Source organism: Malania oleifera, chromosome 1 (genome assembly GCF_029873635.1).
Source record: "Malania oleifera isolate guangnan ecotype guangnan chromosome 1, ASM2987363v1, whole genome shotgun sequence".
In the NCBI taxonomy this organism is placed as follows: domain Eukaryota; kingdom Viridiplantae; phylum Streptophyta; class Magnoliopsida; order Santalales; family Ximeniaceae; genus Malania; species Malania oleifera.
In genome coordinates, this window is record NC_080417.1 from 103351641 (window position 1) to 103366301 (window position 14661).

At 36.1% G+C, this 14661-nt stretch overlaps 1 protein-coding gene across 1 annotated transcript; it reads right to left on the reverse strand.

Annotated features, from left to right (window-relative positions):
* Window positions 1–682: 682 nt before the first annotated feature.
* Window positions 683–4935, reverse strand: LOC131166008 (pentatricopeptide repeat-containing protein At5g15280, mitochondrial). The gene has a single exon (XM_058124221.1). The coding sequence runs from the start codon at window positions 4723–4725 to the stop codon at window positions 955–957; it is 3771 nt and encodes a 1256-aa protein (XP_057980204.1). The 5' UTR covers window positions 4726–4935; the 3' UTR covers window positions 683–954.
* Window positions 4936–14661: the final 9726 nt, after the last annotated feature.

Below are 14661 nucleotides of genomic sequence, written 5' to 3' on the forward strand. Positions count from 1 at the left end.
TGCATTGAAATTTTCATTCATTACTTGTAAGCACCAAATTTGTGGAGATTTGACTTTTTTTTTTTTAGTTTATTAGAAATCACACTACTCTTAGGCTATATAACATTATGAAGTCCACTTCTTGTTTTATATATTTTTTCCATACCTTGCAAAATTCAAATTAAAATAATTGCTGCAGTAGCAAAGTTTCTATTGTTGAACCTAGCTAGGGACTGCAATGATTGGATTTACTGAGGTTCTAAAGCCTCGTCACACTAGTGGAAGGGTTAAAAAAAACATGCTGGAGCCTGCAGAATGACATAACAAAATAAGACTCGGCCCTCTACAATTAGTGTGCTTCAAAGATAGCTTAGGCCTCGGCCAAAATGAGCCATTACCATCAGCTAAGGTTAGAGAGTTTGTTGTTTATATGTTTGTTCTTGTTTTTATTTTTGTCGTCAAGAAAAATGAAAAATTAAATGAAACAAAATATACAGTAAATCAATAAATGGCTTTTATTTTACTTGACATTAACTTTTGGGATGTAGAAAAAAAAATTCTTATTTTCTTCTCTCTCACACAAGTAGAGAGTTGTGGAGGGGAGCATCTTTCTCCCCCGTTTTCTGCAGATGTTTCTAGGCAGATACGGAAATTATCCTTCTGCTCAGCTGATACACACACCCATCATGTATAAATCATCTTGGAGTCAGCAAACTAGCCATTTTTTTACAAAAAAAATTATCAGTACTGATCCATACAGGTGTACAAGTATACAACTACACTGGCAAAGCATTTCAGATGGGTAGGATTAACAAGAGGCATTATTTTTTTTTTTTTCCTGATTTTTTAGAAAATAATAATAAAGAAATAGAAGCCCATATGTTATCTTGTGGCATTGACCCTTTATTATTATTTTTTCTGATTTTTTTGAAAATAATAATAAAGAAATAGAAGCCCGTATGTTATCTTGCTGCATTAACCCTTTCTCACTTTGTTAATATCCTTCCTCCAACCAAATCCACTTCCAGCAAGAAGCTTCGACAGAAAACCTTGGGCGCTATTGCTATTATCCTTGTCCTTGGAATTAAATAAGGTGCTTATGAGCGACCAGTGAGTCTCAAAGTCTGGTTCATAACCATTTTGCTGCATAGCTTGCAAGAGCTCTGCAGCCTTCCTAGAATTATTTTCGAGGCGATAACGGTTAATTGCAGAGTGATACATCCCCCTGGTTGGAGTTTCACCAATCTGAACCATGGTAGCCAAAAGCTTCTCTGCTTCTGATGTGAGCCCCTCTTCACAGAATTTATCAACAAGCATGTTCCATGTGTGGATGCTTGGCTTAAGGTTCCTTTCCAACACCTCAGCATGGAAATCTGCAGCTTGATCCAATTTTTTATTGCTACAGAAACCTTGAATTAGATAATCATAACTGATAGGACTTGGAATACTTCCTTTCTTCAACATAATGTTCAGAAGATCAATTGCCTTCGCTAGTCTCCCACAGCAACAAAACCTCTTGATTAGATTGTCATAATTGATATTGCTAGGAATCAGACCCATTTCGGTCACACAATCTAAAAAATTTTCTGCTTCTTTGAGCTTACCACAAGACAGAAGGCACTCGATAATAGCATTTTGAACAACTGAACCATGAAAGCAGCCTCTCAATTCCATGGACCGACTCAACTCCAAGGCTCCTTCAATGTCCCCAGCATCCAACAGGTGGCATATAACAATTTTCAAACTGCGACTGCTTGGCTTGAATCCCTTGGATATCATTGTAGTCATATACTGCATAGAACTTGACATATCCTTACATTTTGAAAATCCATAAATAAGAAAATTATAAGTGACCTCATTGGGAAGCAATCCCTTCCCTTGCAATTCATTTAGAAGTGTACACACAAGTGAATCATTACCCGCTGTTAACAGATGGAAAATCAGAATATTATATATGATAATGCAAGGGTAGTTGCCTTCTCTCAGCATAAGCTCTTTCAACGTTAACGCCTGAAGGAACTTACCCTCAATACACATCAACTGCACTAATTTCCGGTAACTTGAGACAGAGACACTTAAATTCTTTCTCATCATAGCACCAAGTAGCTCTCCAACTTCCCTTAAATTATTCTCTCGGCAATGACCCTGAACCAGTGCGTTCAAAGTTTTGCCATTTGTAGCTAGCCCCTCCAACATGTCATGAAACAGATTGACTGCTTCTCCTACCTTTCCTGCCTTACAAAACCCACTTATTAAAGCAGCATGGACAGATATTGAGATTGAAGACCGCACTCTCAAACATGTCTCTTTCATTTCAATAGATTTTTCAAAATCCAAACATGGGGCCTGCTGCTTAGATAGCACAACATTATATATCATGAAGGCTTCTGAAAGTCTATTCTCTTCACAAAACCCTCTCATAAGATGGCTGTAAACTGTGACATCCAACATGCAACCCTGCCGTAGAAGTTCTTCCACCAAAACATGCGCAATGCTGGTATTACCCGTAACACAAAGCTTTTCGAGGAATACATCACAAATATCTGATCTTAGGTGGGGATATGACACTAACATTGTTTCGAAAAGTTCCACTGCTTCCTTCAGCATTTCTAGCTGGCACAGAGAACCGACAAGAAGCCTACATCCCTTCAACTCAGGTACCCAACTATCTTTGCGGGCAAGATCCCAGCAATCAAGAAGTCCTTTCCAGTCTGCTTCTTTGCAAAAACCCATTATTAGAGCAGTGTACGTCTCACTCTTGATTATTAGATGCCTCTGGAACATTCTATCCAAAATAATCCTCCCCTTGTATAGGAATCCCTTTCTGCTGTGTGCTTGGACAACCAAATTAAGAGTTTCTTGATCAAGTTGATCAATTGACTCTGGCATTTTCTCCACAAGACTGATAATTTTCATCATATAGCGGTGTGATTCACAAAGTCGTTTCACCAATACTGAGAAGGCGAGCAAAGAGAGTTCTTGCCCCCACAGAATCATTACATCTACCATTGCCAACGCTGTTTTCAAATTTCCATCACCACATTCTTTCACAACAAGCGAGTTGAAATCAAGAACCATGGAATCTTCAAGAACGCTAGCTAATGTCTTCTCATATTCATCCAGATCTGTCTCTAAATAAAGCCCATTCCCAAGATCATCATAGAATTCTTTTTTAAAGAACCCCACATCATTGTCCCTTTTCACTCTCACAGCCAATGGATTGAACCCCAGAATTAGAAATGCATTGGAAAGTGGATCCTCCATTGAAGACGATTGAATCAAGCCACAGTTCACCATCTGTTGAACCACCCCTTTGGCTTCATCAAATTGCCTGGTTTTACAATAACCAGCTAATAGAACCCTGAAAGTAGACAGATTAGGTGAAATGCCCTTATCAACCATTTCATGAAGTATGTCTTGAGCATGCTTCCACATGCCCTTTTTAAATAACCCACTAATAAGAGCATTATAGGAACTTATATCAGGTATCAAGCATCTTGACAAAATCTCAGATAGATAAATGAAGGCATTCTTCATTCTTCCTTCACAGCAACTCCAACCAATTAAAATCCCATAGGTTGCTGCATCGGGACAAAAACCTAAATGCTCCAACTCCCGCATAAACTTGTCAGCTCTTTCTGTACCAAAATTGCTACATAAATAAAATACAAACCTGTTGCCAGCCAGCCCATCCGGTGTGCCGCTCATTTCAGTGTAGAAACTCAGAAGATCCTCAAAATCATTTTTCCGGCAGTATCCATTGGCAATCTCATTGAGGACTACACCGCTGGGCTCTAAACCCAAATGCAAAACCTTCTTAGTAACAGTTCTAGCTTCTTGAATCCTACCATTCCTACAAAGAAGCTTAATAACACTCTCAAAAGTAGCCATTTCAGCATTAGTCAACTCAAAATCTCTCTCCAACATATCCATATAAACTCGCAATGCCAATTGCGTCGCATTCATTCGGACCAAACTATCAAGAAGAACACAATAACACAACCGGGATGGGACTAAACCTAGCACCCTCATTCGATCATAAATTGAAATAGCCCGGTCTAATTCAGCAGCACTGACATACCCTCTAATCAAATTATCGAAAATTTCATGACTATCCAAAGAAAATCCCCTGACCTCCATGGTTGAAAGCAAGTATTCAACTTCTCTAAGCAAGCCCACCCGAATAAGCATTGTGGCCATGACCTCGCAAGACTGAGGAAGGTGCTTGAAATCCCCATGTTGGCTACCAGCCCACTTGAAAATTTTCCACAAATACCCCACCTTTCTAGCTTCAATCGTGGGTTTTCCGCAATCAAACTGAAAACCCAGCAATATTTCGAGAACATCTTCTGGTTTCAGCTCCGAAACCCTAATAAATCTGCGCGCTGTTTCGGGTGAAATATCAAAAATCTTGAAAAGCAGGTCCTTAAGATTGTATTGGTCAAAGGGCTCGGCGGTTTTCTTCTCCCAAAGATGGGAACATCTCGATATGATTGATTTTGCAATTCCAGAAGCTCTAATAGTAGATAAGTCTAAAGGGGTTATGTTACTGCCATGTCTTGAAGATGATGATGGTGATGGTTGGGTAGGAGAAGAGGAATAGAAGCTATGCTTGGTGAGAGGAACTGAGAAGTGGGAGATGAGACGACGAACCTGTATAATGCGAGACCTGGGAGGACGAAAACTGTAGACAATTTGGAGCATTCGATAGCAGAGAACTATGATTATAGTGGTACTTCTTCTCATCCAATGGCTGCATTTGGGCTTCCTGAAACGCTGTTGTTCAATGTTCACTTCGGGGAAAGAAGAACGAGAACAGCCAAACACGAAGCTCCTCCATGAGAAACGGAACTTGGCTGTGGAACGACCTCATCTTAGGTCCGTATAATATTATTAAGAGCAAAAGAGATTCAGCTTTGCTCTGATTCACCTTTCGTTTCAAAAATTTTAAATATTTTTTCTAAGAATTTAAGAACTTCCTCTAATATTTATAAAAATTTTTTTAAAAAAAATACAAACTTACTCTCAAAAAGCTTATATTTTTACAAAATATAAACACAAATTGTATCTTTTTCATAAATCTAAATCTGACCGAGACCTCTAAAATTTTTGAAATTTTAGGAAAAGTTTATAAAATTTTTGAAATATCATGAAGTTCTTTATCATTTTATCATACCTTAAATAGGTAATTGTCTTTTGTCCTATTATTAAAAAAAAAAAAAATGAGTTCACTTGGGGATTTAATAATTTCCTTCATCTACTACTACCTACCTAAACGATAAGTGATAATATGGGATTGAATTGCCCCAAATCTTGTATAAAGGTATGCACCTTAATAATACTTATTAATATTTTGCATAATATGAAAAATAAATGGATATACAACAAATTATTGTTTCATAAAGTAAAATTTTGTATGTATCCTTATAACTTGGTGGAATATCATTGTACTTTGTATGCTATTTAATAAAGAATAAAATTTATTCAAATTAGATAGAAAGTGTTGAGAATGCTAAGTTACACCACTTAGGAGAATAAGATGTATAATTTTTATATTTAGTCATAGACGTATCATGTTTTCTCTTGCAAAGGATGTCATTGAGGCAAAATTTTAATTTAGATTTTTAAACTTTAGGCCCATGATGGTGAATTTCGACATGTTATCACAAAAGTTAAATAGGATGCTTCCATAGCAAGTTGGTCAATAATTAAAGTACTTCAAATGTTAGAAGGTTTTAGAACAAAATTAAAATTTTCTTTTTAAATAAAAGTGATTATGTATGGAAGGATAGCTTAAAATCACACATAACCGAACAAAACCTTTGTACAATATGACAAAAACTTATAAGATCAAAGTTAACCTTATCCATATCAAAAGTCTTTTAAAATAAAAATGTGAAGTCTATGAGTCAAAACAAACAATACCTTGCATAAATCACGAGACAACTTTTAACATTAACAATTGGTCATACTCGTAAAAAGTACAGATTTCAAGATGAGGGGCTCAACCAAATCACACCCTGTGTTGAATAGTCTCATATTAAAAAGTTAAAGGCTTGGACTAAATCTTCTTGCTTGGCTTGCAAAAGAGCTAACAAAAATAGTAGGAGATGGAAGATTTTGATAGGCATGATTGGATAGCCATAAAAAATATATATATATTGAAGGTTTTTTCTTTGTTTCAATAATGTTTTTAAATGGTATTGTTCATCATCCTAAATTTTCAAGAGAAAATATAGGCAGGCCAAATATTTCCAATTAGGATCTCTCTCTTTGGTATTTTGATCATTGGTTGGGGTAAGGGTTTATCAAAGATGAATCTATAAATACATTTGTTTCATATTTACAATCTTTAATTAATGAAACAATAAATTTACTTGGAACTATATGTATTGAAAAGACGTGTGTCAAATATAAAAAGAAAAACTCTCTCTCTCTCTCTCTCTCTCTCTCTCTCTCTCTCTCTCTCTCTCTCTCTCTCAATTTTGTTTGGTCTCTTGATCATTGGTTTCTCTCTCTCTCTCTCTCTCTCTCTCTCTCTCTCTCTCTCTCTCTCTCTCTCTCAATTTTGTTTGGTATCTTGATCATTGGTTGGGGCAAGGGTTTATCAAAGTTGAATCTATAAATACATTCGTTCCAAATTTTCAATCTTTAAGTAATGGAACAATAAATTTACTTAGAACTGTATGTATTGAAAAGACGCGTGTCAAATATAAAATTATGTTCCTAAACACAAATAACTAATTAAATTGAGTAAGAAAAACGTAAATCTAGAGCTAGAATTATCTCGCTAGGAAATTATTAATAGAAGCCTAAGCTCAACAATATAAATAAATTGTTTCATAATTTTATGAACTGAACTACTGTTGTAATATGAATCGGATAAGTAGGATGCGCAGCAGAATAAATACAACAAGTAAATCAAACATGGCCAGAGAATGATAACAACAAAAACAACAAAAAAAAATAACATAATTCGGCAAAACCTACATCCACGGGAGCAATGACACAAGAATTTCATTAAGGAAATGTTAAAGCATACAATACACTTCACAAATGATCACCCACACTATCAATATACGCCCAGAATGACATATATAACAGTCACTCGGAGGTTTCCCTCCAATTACCCAATATCCCAACGTTCAAATTCAAAATTCAAAAAACTACTCGCAACCCAGGCGCATTTTTTGCCGAGTACAGGGCATTCATTGACAATCCAGAGAAGGAAACTTGTCGACGAGAACAGGGCATTCGTCTGTTAGCTTTGGTGTATTACCAAGAGGGGGGTGAATTGAAATTTTAAACTTATTCCTAGGTTTAACCAGACATTTGTAGTATTACACAACCTAGGGTCTGTCTACCCAAATGCACAGATAAGTGTAATATGCAGAATTTAAATCATGCGCATCATTCACACTATAACATACATGTGTGTTAAGTATAAAGTGCAAAAATATAAACAGACACACGATATGTTATCGGGGTTCGGCCAATACTGCCTACATCCTCGCCTTGGCTACACCAGCATAAGGATTCCACTAATGCTCACTTAATGGGTGGAGCGACACCGGTTACAATCACGTCAATTAGTGGGGCTGATTTCAACCTACACCTTACCAGGATAGTGCACCTACCTTTCCTAACCGGATTTAAGCCAATCCGGAACTATTCAACAGGGCTAGTCTCTCTCAATATCAGATTAGTTTTTCAAAGATACTAGCAATGATATTCAAACGAACTCAAAAAATATTTTCTCAAATGTATCTAGCACAAGAGTTGTTTGAAATCTAATTTTGTAAAATATTTAGCATACAAAAATAAAATTATAGGAATCTTGCAATGACAATGTAAAGATCCTTAAGCTTATGAGTTTATCCCAACACAAGATTTTATCAATAAAAATTTGTGGGATAAGCTATGTTAAACTCCCCAAAATCAATATCAAATATTCAAGAAAGACAATGGGAATATAAGCAATACCTAAAAAGCACTAGCACAATTTGTAAACTCTCACAATGCTAAGATGTATCAAGGGAATGAATATATGAGAGTATTTGGAGTGGAATAGGCAAAAATAGGCCTTTTGAGATTGAGAAGATTTTTCACTAATTATTTTTCTAATCTCTCCTTAATTTTGCAAATGAACCCTTATATATAGATGTAGAGACCCAAACCTATATAAGCTGGGTTCGTTGACAAAAAAGTCACGTTCGTTGACAAAGTTCTTTAGAGCCTCGTTGACGAAATTCAAAGTCTCGTCGACGAGCAAATACTGAGCGGTTTAGAGAAATATTCAGAATTGGGCTCGGCGACAAAGGAATGGCTTCATCGACAAGCTGTGTGGCGGATTCATCGACGAAGACACCACCTCATTGACGAGTTTGACTCAGTCAAAAGTCCTATAAATATCCATTTTGGTTGCTTAAGGGCTAAGTTTGCTCCCAAAAGCTCTCTCTCTCTCTCTCTCTCTCTCTCTCTCTCACCTGTGGTTTTCTCTCTCTCTCTCTAAAGTTCTTCGCCGTTCGATGTACATTTCTAAAAATGGAATTTCCTACGGGGATCAGAGGAGGAAGTTCTACAACTTTAGCAGATCGAATTGTAGTTTTGAGGATTTTCGGGTTTTCCCAAAAGTCGAGGTAAGGATTTGATTTCAATTTTGATTGGATATTTGGATAGTAGTTGAAATTATACTAAGGTTATGTTCTATGGTTTTTAGGTTTTGAGGATCTCGGGTTGTCGGTTTGGACCGTTTCGCACGTGATTTCATTTTTGGGATTTAGGTAAGGGAAATTTGATTACAACAGTTATTTTTGGAAAAACTAAACCGCTAAAAAGTTAGGTTATGCTTTTATGTATGATTTAACTACTTATTTGCTAAATTTCACTTAGTAGAAACATTGGTTTTGTGATTTTTCGGTTTTTGGTAAAAATATGGATTTTGGGGTATGGACTCCAAATGTTTGAAAATTTCTTTATTTGGATTATTATGTATGTAGGAGATTCCTGAATCCTTTATTTTTATGTAAAATGATGTTTATTATATCATATATTATATAGCGGATTTTTGTTTAAATTAGTGTGACATGTGGCTGAAATTGAACTTGTGAACATTTGATATTATTGATATGGATTATGAGAACGGAGTTCCAATTTGTTATACTGAAAATATGAAAAATAGAGGCTGGTTATACATCGAGTTATATATGTGAAAAGGGAAAACCAAGAGGATATGTGCCGATTTAAACATGATATGGATATATGAGTTTGTGAAAATGCTGGAATTGCATAGGTTATCATGTTTTGTTATAAATTGTATATATGATAAATGGAACCACAGCTTGTTACCAAAGGAGTTGAAAGATACTCCAACAAAAGGGGTTGAAAGATACTCCAATGTGAGAAGTTGAAAAAGCTTCATTAATGGAGGTGAAAGATACTCCCAAAGGGAGGGAATTCCTCAGCTGGAAGGATACAGTGCAACCACACATGTAAATCAGTGTGGGTACATAGATAGTTGGTTAGCAGGAGTAATGAAACCACTGGTGAAATAATAGACCAGATGGGGGCAGTCAGACTATATATTTGATGCTTGACAAATGCCTGCACAAACATGACATTGTTAGAGATATCAGTGCACAACCCGTGCCACGGGGTATAATAGGCATTATATGTGATACAAAGCTGTTGCTCGTTCTATATTCATATACATGATTTAAAAGATGATATGGAAAAAAAAAATGATTTTATTTATATTGATATATATGTAGTGCTTCAGTATTGAAAACCTTTGCCTCATATGTATGGACACACGTTTTAAATTGAAATACTCACATGTGGTCACACACTGATTGTAATACTTTCTTCCTTACTGAGAGGTGTCTCACCCCATTATACAACCTTTGTTTTCAGGTTCACCAGGACATCGGTCCTAGTTGCTTAAGGGACTTGGAGAATTGTTTTTGGTTATAGCATACGTAAGTGGTTTATGTGTATATTGAACTTAGTTGAAATATCTCTTTTGGGGTTGTATTATTAAGATATGTTCTACGTCTGTATAAATGTATTTGAAGATACAACAGTAAACTTTGGTGTATGTCTATTAGAAATCCCGATGAATGTTTATGTTTTTCTGCAACATTTACATTCCTGTTATGTATGAGTTACACCCGTATGTCCCTGTTTAGGGCAGGTTGTCTATGTATCTTGAATAGGTACAGGTATTTTGTATAAGTGAGTGACACCTAGGTCCGTGTAAAGGGCTAACTCGTTACAATAGAGAATGGCGAAATTTTAATTGTTGGGGGACACATAAGGCATTCTTAAATTTGTTAACAAAGTTTAGCAAAATTAACCATGTTTAACCATTTAACCTCGATAAAAATATTAATCAACCTGAGAGGATTCGAGTGGTTGAACTTTAGTTCGGTCGCTCGAATAGACTCATTAGGTAAATTTATATAAAATGGTTTGGATGCCCGAGTTTGGGACTGGGTGGCTGAGCTAAAGTCAGTACCATGTGGTGCGAGATTCAGGTGCTTGGTTCAAGGGTCGGTAGCCCGAGCTGGTCAGTTCGATCGCTCGAGGCCATAATGAACGTGAATGTTCGACAGCCTGAGTAGTTGAAAAGTCCTTTTTAGAGGGTTCAGGTGCCCAAGGGAGATAGGAACATTTTGTGTTCGGTCGCCCGAGAGCTGGTCAAATTGTTGACTTCTCAATAGTTTGTGCGCCCGAGGTGATTTGTTCACCTGGGGTTCAGTCACCCAACCTCTCTCAGTTTTTGCAATTTTGCCCAATTTCACTTCAATTAATTCCCTAGATAATATATATGATTATGGGGACAATCTCAAGTGTTGTGTAAGGACCTAGGATCATTTCTAAGGCCATTTTTCTTGCCGAAAAAATTCGGCGTCGATCGACCATAAGGTCTCTAAGGTCTTGAGCTTTATAGTTCCTACATGCATGTCATACAATGATTATTATAGACATTTCCTACTTAAATATTACAAACCCAATAATAGTAAAATGAATTACAACATGAAAATAGTCTTCAAGGTCTTTAGTCTTCAAGTCTTCACGTGCCATCAAATGATCTTGTTATTATGAACTTGCATAAAAACTTGACAGACATTAAATACCACAGTATTTGTCATTATCAAAACCAGGACATAACCAATAGGGTCAACAGTCGATGAACCCATTTTTCTGCTCTCGGTATCTCCAAAACTCTGAGATTTTTCTACTCTTGAAATCTACTCGTCGACGAGTCCCTACTGTGCTGCCCCTTTATGTTGTTCTTCTTTCTTTGTTTATGAAATCCAAAGTATAAGAGCCACATCATAAACAACAATCTCCACCTTGACGATTATACGGCCCTTAGGAGAACCTTGAAAAACATATCTAACTACTCCACCTTGAACTTGAACCGCTCGGTTGGGTTTGTCTCCCTTCTATTAATTGGAGACATGGAGTAAGTCCAAACAATGCTTGAACTTCTCAGAAGTAACTGATTTCATCAGAATATCCGCTGCATTTTCAAATGTGTGAACTATCTCCAACATAAGTTCACCCAAAGCAATCAATTCCCGAACCTTGTGGAACCTCACATCAATGTGCTTGGTTTTAGCATGGTATATCTAATTCTTCACAAAGTAAATGGCACTCTAACTATCACAATACAGCACCACTCCATTTTGCTGTAACCCCAGCTCTCTGACTAAACCAATAAGCCATAAGACTTCCTTTGCTGCTTCGACAACTGCCATATATCTCGCCTCAGTCGTGGATAATGAAAGGGTCTGCTATGGAATAGCCCTAAGATTTGACTATGTGCATACGGATAAAAAAAAAATGATCTTGTATACCCGGGTTAAACAAAAAATTGATCTTTCAAACCTGTATCACAATAAAAATTCGATCTTGCAAATCCTAATTATGTGATTAGGATCATACCTACAACATCTCTCTGGTTTGACCTCGAATCTACAAGTACAAAAAAGAACTCTTGAATCTACAAGCACAAAGAGGAATTCCCAGATTTGCAAGATTGAAGAAGAACTCTTGATGACGACTAGGGATCTTCTACTGTATTCCTTGAACACGCCTTACTCCTCAGAGAGTCGGATCGTCAGCGGCGGCTATGGTTTGCTTCTCACGAAGACGTCTACCTCTATGTGTGCGTTTTCGTCTAACCCTCGCCACTGAATGGAGTGCGTGTATATAGGCTATAGCAGGGACCTCTAAGCAAATATGACTAGGGCTTACAACGTAATTAAGAATTCCTAATGTAACGTGGATTAATCCTTAATTACATTAATTACAATTATTTGACTTTATAAGTCCAATCCAGTTTTGATAATGACAAATCATTTGGTATTTGATCTGTGCATTGAGATTGTGAACAGGAACAATATTTAACATGCACGGAAAGATAACAAGTCATGGAAGTCATGAAGATTAAAGCATACATATCTTGGCATAGTCCATGGAACTCAAAGAGTACAAGAATGAAGATGCAAGCAACAAGTTTAAGAACGTCATGGGTATGTGTATGTAGAACTAATGTATTCACATGTTTCATATGATTTAATTTGAGGCTCAACATATACCCTAGAATGACCTTAGGACTCATGCATCTCATGAACATCATTAGGGGATATCTATGGATTTAGAAATATTTTTAAAACCCTAGAAAATATTTTTATAAAAGAGCTAAGAAAGAGAGCAAAACATATTTTTAAACTAGAAATAAAAAATCTAGGAAAAGGTCACTTCAGTAGACTGAACTCAAAGTTTAGTTGCCTGAAGTTACAACTTTAGAAGACCGAAGTTAAGCTTAGTCGTCTAAATAATTTCTTCAGAAGACCGAAGATTAAGTTCAATCGCCTGAAGAATTTGTGGTGAAACACAGATCTGGAAAAAACACCTCAGAAAACTGAGCTCACACTTCAGTCGTCCGAACCCGACACTTCAGAAGACTGAACCCCAAACTGCAGTCGTCTGACCTTGTGCCCAAGTTATTTTTTTGAAGTTCTAAGGAACTTCAGTTGTCTGGGCCTTTAACCTCGGTCGTCTAAACCTACGGGAAAGTTTAAAAATTTAATTTTTAATGAAAAAAAACGCGAGCTATTTTTTGATCCAATATTTGAGATCTATTCTAAAGGCAATATACCTATATATTGAACATCTAAACCCTAGTGCATGAGCCATGATCAACGAGAAGAGAAGATAACATCTTTTTGACATAGAATTGAGAGGCTTGAACATATTGTTATACGATTGCCTGCACTCCAACATATACTCATCAAACTTGGGCAAATCAACTTAGAAAAATAAAGGTATTTCATATACACATCTTGATTTCTATTTTGTATTAAGGTTTGGTAAATCCATTTATTAATTTCAAGAGTTTTTCATCTCATCATTTGTTATTGAATATCATTAGAGAGATTGATCTTGACTGTTCATATACATGTAAAGAATGTATTTGACAAGTTCATTACTTGAGAAAGTTTTTATTTTGCCATTGATTAAATAGTTATCATTCAAGTGTGTCCTTAGTTAAAAACTTGATATTTTGGATACTTCAAACCATTTGATTAAATATCCTTAGAAGTTCATAAAATATATATATTAAGTTGCATATTACAAAGATCATATTATGGTTGAAAACTTGAGAGAAATATTGTTGTGATAAAGTGTGTTTCAAATATTTGCAATCTTCAAAGTTATTTATGTATTCAAAGATTTAACCTAAGCTCTCCAAGGCATTGACTTATACAAATATTTTTGGGAGATTTGATAAAAGGGAAATTTAGTGAATCATATTCTTGCATATAACGATTATATCGTTTTGCATAAATATTGAGTTTCAAGTTTCATCATATGATTATGTGTTAAGAATTTCAATTGTACTCACTAGCTTTGTTAGAAGCAACATTGAGTGTTTTGCAGATTTGATATTATATTGTAATCATGGTTCGGGTTGTGAACCGGATTTGAGAAGAGAGTTGTATCTCTTGTAAGCAACGGATTAGGAGGAAGTTGTACCTTTTATAAGCAGCAGATGTAAGGGAAGTTCTGTCCCAATTTAAGGAGCAGGGATTTTAGTGGAATCCTTGAGTGGGTTGCTCAAGGCGAGGATGTTGGCCGAGTTGGCTGAACCTCATAAAATCGCTTTTGCCTTCTCTCTTCCCTTATCCTTTTTAATTTCCACAATGCACTTCATTATTTATATTGCATGTATGTATGTTGAATAACCTCACACGAACTTGATAAGTAATTTGTTAAATGTAGAAAGAGGGACTAAGAGGTAAATAAGTTTAAAAGTTTTTAAAATACCCACTTCACCCCCTTTTTTGGGATCACACCTAAATCAACATTTGGTATCAGAGAAGGTTTACATAGACTTAATAGTTCATTTGTAAAAAGATCACATGACACACGTCGGTGTAACTCCATTCGGTGAGGGACACTTTTCCACTAGACCACCAATTTTCTATGGTGTAAATTACACCCATTGGAAACGTAGGATGAGCATATACCTGTTAAATGTAGATTGGAAGGTATGGAAAATAGTCGCTAACGGAAATCATGTTCCCATGAAAGTAATTGATAAGGTAAATGTACCTAAAACTGAAGATAAATGTACTGAAGAGGACTGGAAATCAGTGCAAATAAATG

Bases quoted from the DNA above. Each gene is read 5' to 3' on its own strand.
- LOC131166008 (XM_058124221.1), bottom strand. From the start codon at position 4,725: ATGAGAAGAAGTACCACTATAATCATAGTTCTCTGCTATCGAATGCTC.